At 39.8% G+C, this 21,865-nt stretch overlaps 1 protein-coding gene across 1 annotated transcript in view; it reads right to left on the bottom strand.

Moving 5' to 3' along the window:
• Nucleotides 1-15,463: 15,463 nt before the first annotated feature.
• SCRIB (scribble planar cell polarity protein) overlaps nucleotides 15,464-21,865 on the bottom strand; it is a 71,310-nt gene continuing 64,908 nt past the window's right edge. The window contains exons 37-38 of the mRNA XM_044669700.1: nucleotides 16,656-16,707; nucleotides 15,464-16,503 (exon numbers count right to left, since the gene is read on the bottom strand). Coding sequence (XP_044525635.1) covers nucleotides 16,358-16,503; nucleotides 16,656-16,707 — 198 coding nt within the window. The 3' untranslated portion in view covers nucleotides 15,464-16,357. The remainder of the gene's footprint in view (nucleotides 16,504-16,655; nucleotides 16,708-21,865) is intronic.

Below are 21,865 nucleotides of genomic sequence, written 5' to 3'. Positions count from 1 at the left end.
GAGTTCTGAAAAAGATTTCTGAAATTTTCTCACTATATGAAATTTCAGAATAAGAAGCTAGAGGTAGAAGGGTTGCTATCGGTCATTTGGAACATCTCTTGGAAACAGTATAGCTTATAAGGACTGAATATTTAGAAAATAATCAAATTAAGAATATGTTGCTTACTGGTGAATTATCTGTCACTATACTGAATTATATTGGTTATTTACGGTTTGAAATTTATAGAATAAATCGTAAAGGGGAAAATATTTTCAACTGAAGTTTATATATACCTGGGCTACTAAAATGAGAACTCAAGCTCAGATCTTGGAGAAATAAATTTTCCTATGCCACAAACAAGTATAATCCTCAAGGTGACACTAGAAGGTTATTCAAGGATATAGTTAATTTTATGAAATGTATATAAGTGAAATATAATTGTAATTTAATTTTTCTTCTTTTTGACAGGCAGCTTAGATTTATTTAGATAGAAATAAGTTCAATTTTTATTTAAAGTTGTCTTTTTAAAGCATAGAAATGTGAAAATGCAAATTTTAGAATTTATTTATTTGTTTGTTTTATGAATATTTTTCCATGGTTACATGATTCATATTCTCCCCTTCCCAGAGCTGACAAGCAATTCCACTGGATTATACATGTATTATCACTCATAATCTATTTCCATATTATTCATTTTTGTAATAAAGTAATCTTTTAAAACATAAGCACCAAATTATATACCCATATAACCAAGTAATAAATCATGTTTTTCTTCTGTGTTTCCACTCCCACAGTTCTTTCTCTGGAGGTGGATAGCAAATTGTCCTAGATCATTGCATTGCTATTAGCAGCAAAGTCAATTACATTTGATCATCCTACAATGTTTTAGTTACTGTGTACCATGTTCTCCTGGTTCTGCTTATTTCACCCCACACCAATTCATGGAGGTCTTTCCAGTTTTTATAGAAATCAAGCAGTTTATTGTTCCTTATAGCACAGTAGTATTCCATCACCATCATATTCCATAATTTATTTAGCCATTCCCCAAATGGGGGACATCCCGTCATTTTCCAATTTTGAAAATGCAAATGTTAAGATAAATTCCAAAGCTTTCTTTCTATCTGTGAGTCTTAAATAGTTAGCTAGAGCACTGAGAAATTAAATTACATGCTCAGTAACAGCAGATCAGAGAACAGCCAGTATATCAGAGGCTTCCTTGCTTTGAGGCTGGTTCTTTATCCATGATTCCATAGTGCCCCCTAGTACATTTTAGTAATATATATAGCATGCTCTCTTCATTATCAATGAAGGAGGCACCCACATCCTTGAACAGTCTAAAAATATCCATAATTTTACAATATACTTTGCAAAAAGATAACCAGACTTCTTAAGGATTCTGAAAGGAAATAATAATAATAACTAACATTTACATGGCACTTACTATGTGCCAGGCACTGTGTTAAGCTCCTTCTAATTATTATCTCATTGGATTAGATCTTGGTTTAGTTCTACTTTAAGGTAATTTAGTTCTAATTAGGAGGTGTTGACATGGGATTTTTTTTTGGAAAACATAACTGACTTTTTGTCCTATTATTTGCTACTTTTCATTTTATTTCTCTGTGATGTCTGACAATACTGAATGTTTCTTTCAGTATTGTTTTCCCCAATTGATTTGTGATTACAAAAAAAAAGACTCATGGGTCCTCAGTTGTTACAGAAACTCATCTGTTTCTCTTTATCCTACCGGATAAAACATGTAATATCACTTAAAGTCGATTAGCCAAACCAATTGATAAAGAAGGTACTATTTCCTGTAGTCTTATGTTTACAAGGACACATTTTCTTTGTAACAATTTTAGCAATCTCCTCTTTGATAAGAGTCTTGTCTGGCTTACATTCTTGGCCTGATCTAAATAAAACTACTTTGTAAAAGGCTAAGACTCTGGCTTGAATAGCTCAGGAAGAAAGCATATATAGATATGTCTATATGTGTACATCTATCTATATCTATTCTATATCCATAGATATTTTGTTATTGTTCAGTTATTCAATCACATCTGATGCTTCTTGATCCCATGGGTCATATCATGTTAATACTGGCCATGGAGATTTCTTGGCAAACGATACTGGAATGGTTTGCCAATTCCCTCTAGAAGCAAACAGGTTAAGTGACTTGCCCAGAATCAAACAGCTGGTAAATGCTTGAATTTGAACTCAGGTCTTCCTGACACCAAACCCAGCTCTTTACCCACCCTTCATCTATCTTCCTCTTATCCATATAGATAAGAAAATAAACTGCTGTTTATCTTTCTGCATCCTATGCAGGCTTATTTAGGCAGTAGCTAGCAAGAACTCTGAAATTCTTGAAATGGGGGGTTAAATGTGAAATCATTGTATTTCTATATTCCTTCATCTTTAGTGATAATTGTACAGGGTTACTTGGTTCATACTCTAAAACAAACATCAAGACATTTCCCCACAAAAGAGGAAAGGAGCACATAATCCCTATCTATACTACAACTGCTATAAACAAAGAATGAGAGGAGATGGAAGCAAAGGAAGGGATTACCTTAACCCTTATATTTTTAACATCAAATACTTCTAGGCTTTAGGTAACTGCTTATTTACCTAACTCATTTCTTGTTTTGTTTCTCTGTGTTTTTAGTAACATGATGAAATGAGAGAGGGGAATAATGAGCCATAGACCAATTCGTTAGACTATTGATTACTGATTGATTGTTGTACTTCCTGATTTTGGATCATTACTACATCTGTGCATGATAATTGGATAATTATTGGATTATCTAATAGTTTTAAATAATAGTTTTCCTCATGCTAAGGCAAGAAATTTTAAGTTGAATACCATTGCTGCATTGCCATCTACTTGTTATATAGGGTTGAAAATGGGTCAAAATAAGGAAGCAGTAGATTTCATTTTTTTCCTTAGTGGATAATGAGTTTCTAGGCTGCTATAATACCATAATATGTTGTCAACTTGAAATACAGAAACCCCCAAGTTTGATTAGCTTGAAAGCTGGAGACCCCAAGTTTGTCCCCGTTCCTGTGAAAATACACCCCAAGGGAAGTTTTGGACTTAGTTATTTCAGATTGAATAATTGACCTTAAAGTAAATGATGATCATAGTTTAGGTGTAGCAGCGGACCTAACTCAAATGCTAAATACCCTTTTGTCCTGGTAGTTGCTCCCATTGTATCAAAGTCCATTTTCAGGTAGCCCAACCCTTGGCTATATCTTTCCCTTTTGTGTCCCTTGTAAAGTGTCAGTCTCACCCTGATAATCCTGTCTAGAATTCCTCATTTCTTTGTAGCCATTGTAAAGCCAATTAATAATATTCTCGGTCCTCTGTTTCCCAAGAGTTCCCCAGTTTTCATGGTTCATTGGAGCTGTCATCTAGCAGTGTCACTCCCAGGGATATGGTAGCCAGAGTAGCCAGAGCCTTCGACTCTGTGTGATTTTGAGCTCATGACTGTGTGGAGGCCTAAATATTTGTACCCTATCCCTCTCCTGATTAAAGACTTGGTTTTTCTGACTATTTAATAGTTTTGTGTTTTTTTTTTCCAGTTTAACAATGTTAAAGACTTTCTTTCTGGCACATAAAATCTCTACTCTAGGCCATCAAAAAGAGTAATTAATTGCTTGAAAGCTTGCTAGGAAAAGACTTCACCAGACCCTCAGCACATTGGATAAACCAAATTTGGATTTCCAGGTCTGGAGTTAAGAGACTTTTCACTCTAAAGCAGGGGTCAGCAACGTATGGCTCTTTCTGCAGGAGCCATAAAGTCCATTTTTTTTTCAGGTGCTGTTACAGGAGCCGCACTGTGAGCACTGTACGGCTCTCACGAAATTACATTTTAAAAAATGTGGTGTTCCCACCCTTACCAATCTTCCACCTATGACACAATACACCAAAGTACAAGGGTTAAAAAAAAAAAAAAAAAAAAGTGGTGTTTTGCCGACCCCTGCTCTAGAGGCTGAAATTAAACAGAAGGGCAAGATGACTGCCAGTAACTCTCCCCTTCCCAAGAACGAAATGAAAATAATGCAGTCATTGAGATTTTAAACTATTTTTGTTAACTTTAAGAAAAATGCATTTCTGGTTCTGAAGGAGCCTCTCTAGTGGTGTCTTGGTTTCTTTTTAAGATGGTTAATTGTTTCCATTGATGTTTGCCTTGCAATGTATTCATAATGGTGTAGTGTTTAAAATATGAATATGGAATAATTCAGGTAGCACCAAAAGAAGAAACAAAGAATTTCAAATACCCCATAAGGGGGCATCTTGGTGGTTCAGTGAATTGAGAGCCAAGCCTAGAGATAGGAAATTCTAGGTTTAAATCTGGCCTCAGATACTTCTTAGCTGAAGTCATCACTTAACCCCCATTGCCTAGTCCTTACCACTCTTCTGCCTTAGAACCAATACATAGTATTGATTCTGAGACAGAAGGTAAGGGCTTAAAAAAAAAAACACCCAGCCAATAAGAGTTCTGTGGATACAAAAGATGTTTAATTGTTTTACTATATATTATGTTACAGGTACAAAACAATCCCAATGCCTTGAGATATTACTATATACACAGGAACAACTATACCTTGTTCTAAGTTATAAGCAGTGGAACCTCTCTCTGTGAAGTGGAGCCTTTTAAGACTATTACATTGGCTGGAATGATTTACTATCTCAGTTTGATTTAGGTGAAAGTGTTGATGTGATAATATCAGCAACTCTCGTGTCAGGGGAAATATTAATCATCCCTAGTAGAATGCTGAGTAATAACACATCAAAGTGCACCAGTTTGGGGTAGATATATATTTCTGGGAAGACTGGGGTGGACAGATGTGTGACCACCTTGATTCATTTTCCCAATGCCTTCTTCTCCTCTGGAATAGAAAAGCCTACTTCTATTTGGATAGACCAAGGACTAGCTGTTACATCCCTTGAATATGTACCTGGAAGGTACAAATAGGCTTATCCAAAAGTTATGAAAGAAAGAATAGGAAGAACAGTAACCAACTTAACATAAAAAGTGGTAAAGCTTACCCAAAAAATGAACTCTAAAAATTACAATGAACCTAATTAAAGTCATTGGCTCCATGAGACAAGAGGAAATATTAGAAAATAATCAAAACATTGGGGGAGGGGGCAGAGAAAATGTAAGATATCTATTATTGTTGTGAGAGAGCTTTGAGGTGAACCCCTAGGTTTGGGACAGGTTGCCCTTTGCAAGAATGCAAGACTCCATAATTAGCTTAAAAATAAAAAGAGATATTTATTAATGTTGAATGGCCAGAAGACAGTGAGCAGGTAGAACACTGGAGGAGTTGGGATCTGGGGTTTTTATACTCCTTTGACAACAGGGATTACAGAATAAAGAAGAGGGGGGGATGGGGTGAATCAGAAATGAGGGAATTTATTGAGTTGGGAGATATAAGGGATGATCTGTGGAATTCAAAGGATGTTTGGATTAGGTACCACCCAGTGCTTATCAGGGTGGAACTGGAAGGTACATATATATATTAATCAAAGATCTAGGGGAAAGTCCAAGGGGGGCATGTTCCTCTCAGGGAGCAAAAAAGAATTTCTTATGGTCCTTTTGACCTGGAACACTTCTGGAGTTTGGGATGTCTAGGAGAGAACCTTACTATTAAAAGATCAAGGAGTGATAATTTAGGAGTCACTGACTTATTCAAAACACATGACCAAAAAATAAATAAATAAATAAAGCCTAGATGCCGTATTTCAAGAAAATGTAAATGAAAATTACTTAGATTAATTAGAACCAGAAGACAAAAATGATGATGGCATGGGCATTGTACCCCTTAACCCAGGCAAACTGTAAACAGGGAAATTCCCTTGCTCTTTTCTGTCCTTGTGACTCCTAACCCAAAAACATCTGATAACTTCTATAAGACCCTGAGATTATTATCATCCTTGGATTGTCCTTTAGTTTGAGATGGATATAGAGATGCACCTCCAGGCTACACCTTGATCCCATCGGGCTGTATCTCAGGCATCCATCTGTTCCCTAAACTATGAGGGTCTTCAGGCAGACCAGGGTCAGATGACCAAACACTCCACCAAATGCCTGAGTGTTTACCACACTAGAGTCCCGTCCACACTGTGACACAGCATCACGTACTCACTGTTGTAAAGAATATAAAAATCCCAGGCCTGAAGCATTCTGGGAACAGCCCCCAGGGTTGTTCTGACATGGGCATTGTGCCGAGATGGCCTGGACACTGAACCCCTTAACTCAGGCAATCTGTAAACAGGGAAATTCTCTTCCCCCTTCCTGTCCTTGTGACTTCCACGCCAAAGACTATTATCCTTGGACCATCCTTTAGGTTGAGATAGACATAGAGATACACCTCCAGGTATATCTCTTGATAGCCTAGGCCCGGAGGGTCTCAGGCAGACTCCTCACCCCACCAAATACCGGAGTGCCTACAACTCGAGAGTCATGCCCACACCATGACATAACCTCACGTACACACTATTGTAAAGAATATAAAAACCCCTGAACAGAAGCATTCGGGGAGCAACTCCTATAGTTGCTCCACTCATGCTGCTGTGCCATGTCTTGGAGAGCACCCCCCCATGGTTGTTCCACTCATGCTGTTTTGCTGGCCATTAATCCTATCTTACTAATAAATCTTTCTTTTTACTTTTAAGCTAAGTTTCGGAGACTTCTCATTCTTGAACCCAGGGGTTCTCCTCTCCCATAACTGTCCCATAACTCATGCTCTCTTGCTGACCAATAATTTTATCTTACTAATAAATTTTTATTTTTACTTTTAAGCTAAGTTTCGGAGTCTTGCATTCTTGCAAAAGGTATCCTTCCCAAACCCAAGGGTGATAGCCCACAACATCTGGTCGTAACCCCACAACAATGAAAGAAGGTTGTTTCCTAAAAGAAACTTCAAAAAAAAAAATACCCAGAAATGTCATAGCCAAATTCCAAATTTCAGATCAAAGGAAAAAATATTGCAAATGGCTGGAAAGAAAACATACAATGGTCAAAATCACCCAAGACTTATCAGGTGCCACTATAAAGGAGAAGAAATCTTAGATTATGATATTCCAAAAGGCTAAAGATTCAAAAGGTTATAACCAAGAATAATTTACCCTGAAAACCAAAAATCCAAGAGAGGGGAAAAATGGATCTTTTAAAAAAATACATTTTTATTCATATCTTTTGTTTTCACATCACCTAAATTTCCCTCTGTATCCTTCTCCTTTCTCCCTTTCTCTTCCAGCAAGCTATTTGATATAACCAAAAACTTTTTTAAAGAAATGAAAAGAGGAAGAGAGAAAAAAAATCAGTAAAACTAATCAACACACAAAAAAAATAAAATATATGCAATGATCCACATTTGTGTACCTTCCATTTCTGCAAAGATGTTATCATCTCATCTTCCTCTTCAAGTCCACATTTTATAATTTGTTCTTTGTAATTGTGTACCACTAGTTATTTTTATCATTTTATGGCTATTTTTGAGACAATGAGCTTTAAGAAATAAAAATCCTCACCTTCCATCTTAGAATCAATACTGTGTATTGGTTCCAACGGCTAGATGGTAAGGGCTAGGCAATGGGGGTTAAGTGACTTTGTCCAGGATCATACAGCTATGTAGTGTTGGAGGTCAAATTTGAACCCAGGACCTCTAATCCCTAGGCACTGAGATATCCCTGAGACAACAAGTTTTTAATGGAATAGAGGGCATTAAGCATTCCTCAAAGCTTAGTAGATACTCTAAAAATACAATCACAGGAGCTGGAAAGAAACCTAGAAAAATAGATAAATCTGACTTAATAGAAGGGACATTATGATGATAAAGTGTTTGTCAGAATAGAGAAGGCTCAAGTACCCCTTTAAAACCTTAATGTCTTTATGGGTTATAAAGAGAGATAAATAAGATGAACACAGGACTTGGGGATGGGGGGGATCTGTTTTGTTTTATAGTTAGTTATGAGAGAAAAGAAAAGGGAAGGAACATGGAAGGCATATGATAAGAGATGGAACTTACTTTCCCATATTTGAGTGAGTAAAATGATTATACAAATATAGACGTTTCACTCTTCTTAAATGGAGAATTCAACATATATATATATATATATATATATAATATCCATTGAGGCTCACTCACTAGACTTATACAGTACTGCTGGTCAACTGACTCTCCAGAGGGGCGGCTACTGTATTTCCCAGGGAACTAAGGGCAACTCTTTAGGAAGTTATCTTCCTAAACATTAACTTATGAGCCTTCACCAATGTGCTTCGGTCAACTTGAAATCTGGAGACCCCAAATTTGCCCTGGTCACATGAGAGTTCGCCAGAGGGAGGTCTCAGACTTAGCCATCTCAGACTGAATAGTAGACCTCAAAGTAATTGATGGTGCAGTTTAGATGGAGCTAGAGGATCTAATCAAATGCTAAGTACCCTTTTAGTCTTAGAAGTTTTTCCCATTGTATCAGAGATCTGTTCCCAAGAAGACCAACATCTGGGCCAGGACTACCCTTTTAGGCCACTCTGGGTACCCCAGCCTCTGGCTGGCTATATGGTTCCTTTCCTAAGCTTCTTTGTGTTCTAGCAGTATAATTTGAGCTTCTCATTTCCTTGTAACCATGGTTATGTCAATCAATCATACTTCCCTGTCCCTTAGTTCCCCAAGAACTCTGTATAGAACCAAGAGTTCTAATTGTTCTTCAGAGAAAGCGTCTAGCTTGGTGTCTTCTACCAGGGATATGTTCCCAGAGTCCCCAGAGTGTAGGCCCTGTGTAAACCTACCCCTTTTCTGATTAAAGACTTGGTTTTTCTGATTACTTTAGTAGTTCTGGTTTTTTCCAAGTTAACATTTCACTTTAACAATCATCCAGGGGACTCAGTTCTTTAGTAAAGGCATTTAATCACAAAGTAAATGACAGTTAGCCATTAGTTCTTCAGTAAAGCTATATACCTTCAAAGTCATAGTGAGAAGTCATTATGAATTATTTCCTCTAATACTAAAGGCATACTTCCCCACATATATACCCAGAATCCAAAGAAAGGGAAAGAGTAGGTATTTACTTAAGAGTACAAAGGGAGTGAGGCTTGTGTTTAGAGAAGGGGTCAAACGGAAACAGGGGCTATTAATCCATACATAAGGATGCCAGTGGGCTACATAATAGTTTTAAAGTACAATATTATCCCTATTTTGTTGTAATTTTACTTATTTTGTTAAATATTTCCCTATTACATTTTAATCTGGTGCCCTCTGCGCCAGGGAGCATAGAGGTCTCCTGTTTGACATCTTGGATGTAGTGACTCATAACTCTGAAACTGCAGGGACCTTGCCATCTTTTCTCCCTCCAGAGTCCTTACACAGTTTGCTATCAGTCATTGCCGTTCAGCTGGCCTGACTCTCTGCAGGGTTCCATGTTTCAGCTGGACCAGCTCATCTGCTGCTGGGAAGGGTCAAACGGGTCACTCAGCTGCTCTGCTGGCTCCTCACCAGTTTCCACAGCTGCTACACTGGGCTCAACCAGAGTTGAGCAGACTACTATGCCACTTGCTAATGGTTGCTGGATAAGACTGGGAGGGCCACTTTGTTGCTGGGCAGTGGCTGCCAAATGGTGCTGGGCAGGCTGCTCTGTCCCTGGGAAACTGCTGCCAGGCAGGGCAAGTTGCCTAGCTCCTGGGCTCCGGCTGGGATGCAACACCTCTGGCGGACCCCACTGGTTTCCTGGGCTTGCTCTTTGAGGGGCGGCTGCAGTCTCCTTCCACTGGGAGCCATTGGCTGATCTGGGGGATGACACTTCATGCTTTTTCAGCTGGAGTGCCACAAAGGTCTTTCAACTAGGGCGACAGCCCTTTGTTTAGGAGTGGCAGAAGCTGCTTCTTTTTGATTCCCTGAGCTCTGAAGTCGTTTGTCACTTCCAAGCAGGAGATGAGAGCCGCCTTGCTTGTCCCAAAGATAAATTCCTCCTGGCTCAAAAGTCCGTTCTCTCCAACCACTTAAAGTTGCCTTAGTGACTAGTTTTCAGTTTAGTCATTTTCTCCTCCCATACTCCTCTGGGAATCTTATGTAGATGAGTGGCTGGGGACAATGTAGTCTAGGCTCCCAGGCACATTCATTGCTTGGCTGCCCTCTTCATATGCAATCAGGCATTCAAGCTTTCCAGCCTTTCCAAAGTGGGGAATGGCTATTTTGCATCTGAAAGCTTTCTCTGTTAGCTTTCTACAGCTCAGTCTTTTAGCCCCCAGAAGTAACACAGCTCCTCCTCTACCCCCACCTTATCACATTTGAGAGTTGTATTTACTTTAAACTCTACTGGAAAACTAGATTAAAAGGGAGGGTAGCATTAGGGAAGAAATAGTCACTAGGGAAACAAAATCCTTGAGAGGCTGGACCGTGAAGAAGGGAATTAAAAGGAAAATAAAGAAAGGGTAAGAATGTTAGGGTCTGAGCTGGGGGAAGTGGAGAGGGGGGAGGCTACTACTAGGTTTATATCCTAAAGAGTCAAAAGAGGGAAAAGGCCTTGTCAACTTGGAAAAACAGAACCACTGAAGTAGTCATAAAAACCAATTCTTTAATCAGGATAAGAGGTAGGCCAAGTCCTATGGCTGGAATGATACTCATTCGGGTACCCATTTTAAAACATCTGCCTCCCCCAGCCAATCCAGCCCTGAACCTCTCCTCTCTTTGTATAATATTCCTGTCCTTTATTTCTGGATTAAAACCTCTGTCTCCAGCCACTGTAAAAATGTTATAATCCCTTCAGGGAGACTTGATTGTAGCAGGATTCTCCTATAAAAAAGGGATTTTTCTGTGAATATTTGGGCATCCTGTCAATGAGTTGAGGCAGTGCCCCACTTTTTCTTTCAATAAAGCATCATATTTTAAGCGATGGCTTTGCCCACTCGTATTTTTTTCTAATAGTGGTTAAAAAGGGTGTACTTTGAAATTTTCAAGGTCCCCTCAATTTCCACTTCACATCCTAGGAACTTTTCCTGATCACACAATCATTATCTCAACAGAAGAAGCTCCAGAAATTTCCAGATAAAATATCTATTATCAGCCTTTTTCCCTTGGACCCCAAAGCCACTCCAAGGAGTTACTGTCAAGAATCTGCTGTTGCAAGCTCTCCTTCAAGCTACAATGTGGTTTTTTTTCTTCCTCACTTTAAATACAATAAAAAGATGCCAATCCCTGTATCTAATGGGCATCTCTCCTTAGAGAGGAGTTCCTGCATGCATGCTGTTCTGCTGAGAAAAAAACCCAACAAACATGCCCTTTGCATGCCCTCTGTTTCTGGTGTCTTTCTTTGGTCCTGTGGGGTCAGATACCCGGGGACAGTAGTGGGCTGACAATAGCTAAGAAGATGACGTTTAACTGTACCAATAGCTTAGTTTCAGACTGTGGGGATTTCAGTTTAGACAGGGGATGGAGGAGGGCTGAACCCAGGAAACAATTTTCCTGACATTAGCTGCAGAGGCCCTTCTAGCATAAAGACAATTCATAAAGCTTCGAAGTGTCAACAAGCTTGGCCTACTGACCTGATGACTATAATGATCTACCCTATCTCCTTTTAGGATTACCCCATCCCCTTCACAGTTCATTACTAGAAAGACAGAGGTCCCCTTCCCCTCTCCACCCCACCTGATGACACTTTTTCACATCTCCCACCCCCTCTGCCCAGCAGCCCAATGGGAGTGCTTCCTCCCTTCTCCTGTGTGGGGTAAGGCACTTACTGGCTTAAGGTTAGCCATCACTGGCCTAGACTGACTTTAGTGCCAGACTGAACAGCCTGAATTGATTATGAATAGATTTCAAATTGTTATGCCAGAAGAATTATCCCAGTAATTGAGTCTATGCAAGATGCAAAGGGACTTTATTGTCTTAGCTTAAACCAAGGGTCTGACATGTGCCTGAGCTGGGTTTTTATAGAGTGGTAGGCAGCTGGGGGTGGGATGGAGGGGGGGGAATGTCTCCAAGGTAGGCGGTCCTGCAGGGGAGAGGTCTGGAAGGTGGGCGGACCCTTCAGATAAGGGGGGGAAGGTCTGGAAGGAATTTCTTCTCTGGAAGCCAAAGGTCTGTAAGTTAGAAATTCCTACAGACAAGCCTGTTTTACTATAGTGTTATACGAGAGTCTGGATTTTTAATTCTGACTTTTTCTGGATCCTACAATATACCTCAGGCCTGAAGAAGTGAATCTGTAAGAAGGAACTTAACTCTTAGGCACCTCCAGATCTACCCTAGACCAGAGCTGATACAATCTAATTTTGTCCTTTTAGTTTCTCTTTTTGTATTTAGGGCACTCCCAGGAACACTAGCCTCTCTTTCCCAAGTCTTTATTTAACCAGTCAGTTGTGTCCCCTCTCCTGCCCTCCCCTACCCTCTTCTTTCCTCTCCTCTCCTCAAGTTCTTTAGTTCAGGGTAAATTCCCATTATTGGCCGTCTTTCCAGGTACAATGCTTTTCCAGGAGAGGTTGGGTCTGTGTGGTGGCTTTGACCATTGTCTTTTCTGACTTGTTTAAAGATTTGCTCCAATGTAACTACTCTGGCAGTTATGAGTTATTTTTTCAAGCCGACAGCATTAACCCTCAGAACACTGCAGAGCTTCCTTAGGGAAATCTATAATTATTCTGGATTAATTTAATTGCCCACACTAAAAAGGCAAGAAGGATAAAAAGTGTATATTGTCCAAATGACAACATACTGTTGGACAGACAGCCCATGAATTAGTCCATCGGCAGATAGATCTTGGCACAAAGACACTATGGATAATGTGCCAGGCCACGGCTAAAAGGGACCTTGGAGGAAAACCAAAACATTACCTAAAGACAATACTCCAAGTGTATACTGTAATTAGTTGCTAGCCCCACATATATATCACACGATTATGTCTCATCCCCAGGGCTAGTAAGGTCATACTCTACTGGCTGATCCCAGTTGCTCCTAGAAAGGGATAAAGTTCCAATTCCCTCACCTGATTGTCTGACCTATAGTCAGGCTTTCTAAATATTTTTATCATGAAAGGTTTTCACTACTGGAATCAAAGTTTCAAGGCGAATGGGAAGGAATCATCTCGTCAATACCTGTTTCGGCAGGCAGGTTCCACAAGATTCCAAGGTCAAAAGCCATTTATCTTTTCTCAAAGTTGGCTTCATGCCCAACTGGAATCCTTCTTCCTTGACCCATCAAAGGGACGCTCACTTGAGAGTCTCACTGGCATTTCCAACATCACCTAAAGTTGCCCCCAGGCTCAGGGTCCAAGATCATTCAGTCCAAGCAAAATACCTGATAAGTTGGAACTCCAAACTCATGATCCATGCTGTATTTCTGGGATGTTTTTTGGTAAAGCAGGCAATTCTAGCTGAAAACATCCCACATAAAACTTTAAGTGACTTCCTTTGCAATAGAATGCCCCTATACTGCTCAACTTTTTGGCACCACGTGGAGCACGCAGGCTGTGTACATGATGTTTTTAACAGTAGAATGTGAGCTCGCTCAGGACAAGAACTGCTGTCAAGTTAATCTTTGTATCAACACTGAAAACAGTACCTGGCACAGGGTACCTAGTAAAGGTGGAGGGAAGCTCAAGTGCAACTTTGGTATCCTTTATATTTTAAAATGTTTAATTGATATTTTTCTTTACACCTGTTATTTCAAACAACCCTCTCCCAAAAAGCTCCTTTTCCAGTGACAAAGAAAAACAAGCAATACACCCTATACTGTGAGAAAGTGAAAGGAATGCTGACTTTAATCTTGGTTGGATTTGCTCAAGCCTCCATTTTTGCAGGTTTCTGATATGTAACAACAGTCCTTTGTGACTATAAACTAAACCTGAGAAATGGACACCTGGGCCAGGGCTGAGAACAATCCTAGGAATCTTTCCTGATATGATGACCATTATCTAACAAGGAAGGGCTACAGAGAGTTCTAGGTAGGTGTTATTAGCCTGTCTCCTCAAGAACCCCAAAATCACTTCAAGGAGTTATGACTAAAAATGAATACTCTAAGTATTTAAATTTATAGGATTTAATAACAACAAAGTGAGAGAAAAAGGGGGTTTCTTCTACCTAGTGAGCAGAGCAAAGATCTCAAGACCTAGCAGTCTACCACAATAGAGCCAAAGCCAAAGGTCCCTCAAAAAATAGGGACCTCAGCTTGGGTTTCAGCAAATTTACAAACAAACCCACAACAGGGCACAACACTGGGACAAAAGACAAGTGAATCCTGGGAAGAGTAAAGGATGCTGGGAAATAAAGTCCCTAGGGTACAAAATTTTAAAACACACTCTGTTACATGATAATACATGTATAATCAGATGGAATTGCTTGCCAGCTCCAGGAGGGGGGAGGAAAGAAGGGAGAGACAATTTGGATCATATAACTTCAGAAAACTTACATGGAAACGTATTAAAATTTTTTAAAATTGCCATTATATCTGTCCCTCAAGCAGTAATCTTATTTTCTTCCCCCCCCCCCTTGTCTTTCAAACAATTAATTTTGGGTTAGTTTCTGTATCTAATGGGCTCCTCTCCTTAACAGTTCCCACATTCATGCCCATTCTCAGAATTAAACATTATAATATAATAAAACATCAAAATACCCTTTGCTTCTTTCTCAGTTTCTAGCGTCTTTCTCACATTGGACTCTGGTTGGATAGACAGTGGGTTGACAACTGACTTCTTTTGACTATAAATGATACTTTCTTAGTTGCCCCTTACTATATGATATATTTCATCATCTGTACTCCCAGACCTCCACTGGGCTCATATTAAAAGTACCCCAAAAAGAGTGAATTCTTTATGATGGACTTATGAAAATTATACGGGAAAGAAACACACAAGGAAGAAAGAAGTTTTTATTGGTCCCTTTGGAAGAGTAACTATACTGATGAGAGCAAAGCTATATCTAAGCATTTTTATCCTAGGGTAGAACTCATGAATCTTGGGACAGTGGGGAAGTATGTTGATGACTAAAAACAGTTAATGGCTGGGCAGCTAGGAAGTTTAGTGGCTAGACAGAGCTGGAATTGGGAGGCCCTGGATTCAAATATGACCTCAGACACTTCATAACTTTGTGACCCCTGGACAAGTCATTTAACTCTATTTGCCTAGCCCTTACTGCTTTTCTACCTTGGAATCAATACTTAATATGGATTCTAAGACAGAAGGTAAGGGTTTTAAAAAAAAAAAGCCACTGGCCCTGGAGTAATCAGTGTTTTAGTTAAGCATTGCTCAGACACCAGTAGTTCCAAGGGCTTATAAAAAGTGAGGCTTGGTATTGAGGGCTCAAGACAGCTTCTACTTCCTTTATTCCTCACTCACCACACCCTTTTCCACTCCAGCTCCACATGGTAATTCTCAACTCTAGTGACTGCTCCAGGTGATTCTCCAGGGAGCATTCCAGACCCCATTAATCCCAACCCAGTTCTGATTGGAAGGACCTGCATTGAAGCAGGGATCAGAGAAGACAGATGCAATAAAATGTAAAGTAAACTTTATTATCCTTAAACCACAAAATAGATTTCTTTGGTTGTACAAATGTCACTAGTTACAGTCTTGATGCTAGCTTCCCTGGCGTGTGACACGCCCAGTACCAGGTTTTTTTAGGAGGGAGGACTGAGGGGTGGGTAAGGGAAGACACACAAGTTAGTCACTGAAGCTGAGCCAGGAGGCTCCCAACAGTTTTGAGTTAAAACGCTAAAACTGAGTTAGAAAAAGTTCCCAGGGATGAGGGGAATGGGAAGGGGGAGCAATGAACAATGATTTGTGATAAATGCCTGCCCCACCACCACCCCCAATCAAAGGGAAACCAAAATCCCATTAAAATGATCCAGTTTCACGGGGATAGGAGGTCACCATTGATTCAGCTCAAAAGAACAGCCACAGCCAGGGGAGAAGGGAATCCAGAAAGAAGGGTCTGAGGCTGGGGGCTGAAACTGCTCATCTCTACCCCAGGAGTCAAACATGGAGCCCAGAGAGAGCAGCATCCACTGAGCCCTACCACTGGCTGGTTCCCTTACACATCAGATCAGACACTGAGGAAAGGGCCAGCACAGTGTGGCTGGTGGCTGGTTATAGATTTTTGCTCTTTCATTCCTTAGACACGATTTACAAACTTCCCATCTATCAGCTCCTTCAGTGAGGTTGGGGGAAGAAAGTGTGCCCTCGGAATCTAGGAGAGCATGGGACCTAGACCCTTTCCTTCCCTCTACTCCGGCAGCATTCTATGGGGCCAAGAGGTCCCTACCACTCCCTTTAACCCTCTTGGGGTTTTAGGAGGGCATGGGTTCAGGTTCCTCTTCCCCTTCTGGAGGGCCTAAGAGGACATAGGATCGAGGGCCCTCTCCCAACCCTTCTCCCCTTTATGGGGCTTAGGAGGGCACAGGGTCCAGGCCACGCCGTTCATGTCGAAGTTTCCGACGGGTGCTGCAGAGGGTCACTTCCTCCAGGGCTGTAGGACTGGGTCCAGGGGGGCCCAACAATACTTGCTCTACCTCTCCATCCTCCTCCTGGAGGCCTGAGAAGGAAGTATGGGTCAAGGCAGTTCTAGACAATCTCACTGCCTTTAGGGATTGAGGGTGGCAGTTGACAGGGAGAAGGTTCCAATAACATTAAGGATAAAAGAGCCAGTTTTCCCCTTTTCTTCCTATCCCAGACCCCAAGGCTCACCAGGACTGAGGCTGTCTTCCAGGTATTTGAGCTCCTCTGGCAAATCTGGAGACTGAAATAAATACATAAAGCAAGGTTAAAAGAGCTATTAAGGAGTTATGACTGACTCCTTCTATCTAGAAAAACTATTGTATGTAGGCTGGCCTTCTTCACCATCAATCCACTTAAGTCTTCTGTTCCAGGCAATTATTTAAAGCACCCTCAATATGTCATCCCACCCAAACTTCTTATCCTATTCCATATCCCCGTCCATGAAAGAGGATAGGTGTAGAGAAAGGGAAGCTACCATTAGAACCTGTGTTCACTTTTGCCTGATTTCAGTCTAGTACAAAAGAGAGAAGGTAGAATCAGAGTGAGGACAGGATGGAATGAGAATGACTTTGCCTTCTGGGAATGGGCTCTCAACTTTAGTCTCAAGGATAAGAAGCTGACAGTAGCAGAGACTAGGGGGGAAAGTTCACATGAAATAGAAAACATCCCTGAAAAAACGTGATGGTCAAAAATATCCAATGAATATCAATCTTTGTGAAGAGGAAAAGATGAAAAAGCCAGAGGAATAACCACAAGGTTGTTCAAAAATAGAATGGGCTACTTAGAGAGGTGATGGGTTTCTCCTTGTTCTGGTTTCTTCAAGCAGATGCCAAGTAATTACTTTTAGTATTGGGGGTTAAATTAGATGACAGCTAGGAACTCTTCTAACTTGAATTCTAAGACTTAATACCTTTTGAAGATAGGTAACAGTTTCTTCCATAGAATGAACTGGATTTTTTTATAGAGGACATTTATAACTTTACAAAGAATAAGATTCACAGATGACACCAAGTCTGCTACTGGATACAGGAAGAAGTCAAGGTAATACACAATTCCCTGCCAAGCGGTACAGAGGCACAATGTGAAAATATGGGTAGGTAGATATTGATGCCCAATGGGAAACCTTTTTTTTTGTGGGGGGGAGATAAATCCTGATCTTTTACCAATTCTTTTCCAATATTTCCTTCTTTAATGTATCTTTTAACACTGGCCTCTGACTTTTTTCCTCCAGGTTTGAATTATCTCCCTCCAATTTCCCCTAACCTCCTGTACTGAAAAAGCAGGAAAGTAAATTCCCACATTGGCTATAGGTCATTCTTAAAAAAACAAAACAAAACAAAAAAACTCTTCAATCTCCATTGGTGAGTCCATCAGTTTTCCAACTGGAGGTGGGTTGTTCTCTGGTATCATGGTTCGTCATTGTGTTGAGCAAAGTTGAAAGAAAGGTCTTTCAAAATTGTTTGTCTTTATAATATTATTGTTGTTGCATAAACTGTTCTCTTGTTTCTGCTCACTTCACTCTGAATCAATATTTTTATTTAACTAGGTTTCTCTAAAACCATCTCCTTCATTATTTCTTATAGCACAATACTATTCCATCACTCTGAATGCCTTTAGAACTGGATTACTTCCAGCATGATTTTTTCATTTTGTTTTGTTTTGAATGTGGTCAGGTTCTCCTTATGTATGAAATTAGGTTCTCTCTTCTCACCCTCTATCACTGCTACTTCTTCACAAAGTGGTAGACAAGTGTCAGGGATACAACTGGCCCTTCTGGACCTGGAGTCAGAGAGACCCGAGTTCAAGTCTGGCCCCAGACACTTACCAGCTCTGTGACCCTATGCAAATCACTTAATCCATTTGCCTCAGTTTCCTCACCTGTAACATTAGCACCTATATTCCAGAATTTTTGTGAAGATAAAAACGAGGCAATATTTGTGAAAATTTTACATGCTTATTATTATTGTTGTACATCAAGCACTATGGTAATAAGACAAAAAGTGTAATTACATGGTCATTGTTGCTAAGAACAGATTGTTAGCCTGTTGTCCTCCTCCTAGTTTCATCTAAAATGCTCTTAAGATGACATAACTCAATTGGGTCTCATACTGACTTCTTCAAAAGCTTGTTTTTCCCTCAGGTTCTTTACAAAATCTCATTTAGTGTATTACTTGTAATCTTCTCTTCTCTGCCATGTTTTGCAGATGAATTGCTGTTTGAACTAATGCTGGCTAGGACTGTCATGTCTTTCAGCTTCATGTTTGTTGAGATTTTGGGGGGATGGGGGTGGTAACAACATGACCTGCTTAGCTTCCGCCTTAAGACTTTTCTAATAAATTGTGACATTCAGAGTTTCTCTACTTTTGTCACTTATCTAGTTTTTGGAGTTGATGCTTGTTTTTTGTTTTTGTTTTTTTAATTTTCAGAATCATTTGTTATAGAGTGCTCAGGGCTCCTATCAATGCCAGATCCCCAAATTCTCTATGCTAGACAGTGCCTCAAAAAGGCTAACCAAGAAAACTGGATCTTGGTGACTAAGAATAAGAAGTCTCCATGTTTGGCAACAAGATGCTAGGTCAGTTCAGTCTAGAACAAAATATTGTGATATTCATACCTTAGAGAAAGTCAGCAAAGTCTTCTTTGGAGATTTTAAAAGTTAAATCCATTTCACATAGAGGTGGTACGCCTACTTCCCATTACATGTAGAATGGCTGCCTCCCTCCACATCGATATTCATTTCCTAATAAATACCTTCTCTAGAGACTTAGTAAAATTTCCTTTAGCAATTGGGGAGAAGTAGAAAAAGCAGATAAGCTTTGGAACAGTAAAATACTCTACAAGAAAGCTACTGAGCTACTGTGAAAGAGTTTTTCTTTATGAGCCCTGGCCACATCTCAAAAGATCTTATGGATCAATGGCTCATAATTGGCCAATTATATGAAAATACTGAAACATATTACTTCCCTTGGTTAGTAACTATACAGAATGTATTTGGATTAAGCTTAAAGGGCCACAACTTTTCTGTTCCCTGGGGCTAGTTTGGGGGAAAATAGCTTCAAATCACTGTGTCATTTTGCCTTTAGGGCTACTGACACTGCTCTCAGGGTAGTTACTGGGTCAGCCTTAGGAAGTCTGTGGTTTATTAGGAAAAGTTTTTCTGAGTTACCACAGAAAAGCAATGGAGGCTAGAGCAACAATGACCTGAAGACACACAGACAGCTGACTCTGAATTGACTTCCATGTGGTTAAAGTTATTTTCTGTCCCTTAAAAGTCTTCTGAGGGGGCAGCTGGGTGGCTCAGTGGATTGAGCTAGGCCTAGAGATGGGAGGTCCTAGGTTCAAATCTGGCCTCAGATACTTCCTAGCTGTGTGACCCTGAGCAAGTTACTTAACCCCCACTGCCTAGCCCTTGCTGCTCTTCAACCAATACACAGTATTGATTCTAAGATGGAAAGGTGTTAACTTTTTACAAAGTGCATCACATGTCAATGAACTGACTGCATTAAATACTAAATCTATGGACTAGTTTGAAAGTTTTTATCAAGTTCTTCAGAGAACTTTTCTACTTCACTGTCTGAAACAATTATTATAAGCTGCCATTATCTTTATGGTAACTTGACTGGTCATGCTCATTGAGAATAAGCTAGTTGATAAAGTGTTCTATGAATTGATGTTTATTAATGCCATTCAGCAATCGCTCTGGAAATTCACAGAAGCATCAGGATCCAGTGTAAAGCACTGGATTTGGAGTTAAAGGAGCTAAGCTCAAACTTGGACTCTGCCACTTTCTGAGTAACCTTGGGCAAGTCGGTTACTTTCTCTGGAATTCAGTTCTTTACTTCATTACATTAGGGTCTTTTCTGGCTCTAAATGTATGACTCTATTTCTCTTTCCAGGAGAACCTTTGAGCTTCTCATCTAATTAGCTGCAACTTTTTTTGCCTTCTAATTTTAATTGCAACATGAATGTTTATGTGGGTGTGGTTTAGTTTACTTCAGTAATGTTATATAAATAGCTCACATGGAATCCCAACAGTATATGTCCTGAGAACTCCAATTCTTGCCAGCTTCTCTTCCTTCTCCATCATCCTACCATTGGCACTGTAGTATCAGTAGGAAATGAGCAAGACTCAGGTCCTTTCTGTAATCTGCCTGTTTCTTTGATTACCAAACAGCCTGCTGCTACTGAGCAATTCAATACTCAGCTCACCTGGTCCACAGACAACAAACTTTGTCACTAGGACCATTTTCAAAGTCCTATTTCAGTGGAGCCTAACAGATTTAGTATCCTGATTGGCAGAGTCTTTGAAAACCTAAAACATCCAAGTTAGCCTCCACATTATAAGGCATTGGAGCTTCTGTGAAGGCATCAACCAATTATATTATTTTTTACAAAGATATACAGAAAATAGAGCTGAGCATGAATACATGTAGCTAGGTGGCACAATGGATGGAGTGTCAGGCTTGAAGTTAGGAAGACTCATCTTCCTGAATTCAAATCTGGCCTCAGACACTAGCAGGATGACCCTGGGCAAGTCACTCAGTTTCCTCATTTGTAAAATGAGCTCCAGAAGGGAATGGTAATCAATTCTAGTATCTTTGACTATAACATAGACCAGAAAAGGGGAAGAAGATCCAATTATTACTTTTGCTTCTCTATCAGAAGAAATGATTAGTTTCAAGCTAAGTGAGGAGATAAGAAAAGTTCACCTAGTGACTCTCAATAAGTGACTCTCCACTGAAATCACTAAGTCCTAGTGAATAACTACACTCATAGGTAATGAAAGAACTTACAGGCAGAACTAGTAAGCTGCTTTAAATAATTGTTAAAAACATTTTGAAGAAGAGAAATAAATAGGTATTGGCTAGGTATTCAAAAAGGGGGAAGCAGATTAATTCTTCAAACTATAAACTGATGAAATTGATTTCAATTCCTGTCTCAAAAGGTGAATGCAATATTAGGCTGCCTTCAAGAGAAGCAAGAGTATCCAGAATGAGGCAGGGGTGGGGGTGAGGGGTGGTGGTTAATACCATTGTACTATATCCTAGTCCAACCACAACTAGATTTATAGGAACCATACTTTAGGAAGGATACCAACAACCTGAAACACCACAAGTAGAATCGGAATTCAAAACTATGTCATATAATAATGAAGAAACTAAGTATGCCTTATCTTGAGAAGTCTAGTGGAGGTGAGAGAAGGAAGGAGAAAAGGGAGAGATAATAGCTGTTTTCAGGAATTTGTGGAGCTTTTATGTGTCAGAGAGATTAGATTTATGAGAAGAATCAAGAACACTAAAAATTATAAGGGAGATAATAGCTCAATAAAAGGAAGCAAATTTCCTAAAAACCAGATCCATTTTGAAGTGAAATAGGTGCCAAGTTCCCTATCATTTGTG

The sequence above is a fragment of the Gracilinanus agilis genome, chromosome 1 (assembly GCF_016433145.1).
Source record: "Gracilinanus agilis isolate LMUSP501 chromosome 1, AgileGrace, whole genome shotgun sequence".
NCBI classification, from domain to species: domain Eukaryota; kingdom Metazoa; phylum Chordata; class Mammalia; order Didelphimorphia; family Didelphidae; genus Gracilinanus; species Gracilinanus agilis.
Note: the sequence above shows the minus strand (reverse complement) of the source record. Positions and strands in the feature narration are given on the sequence as shown.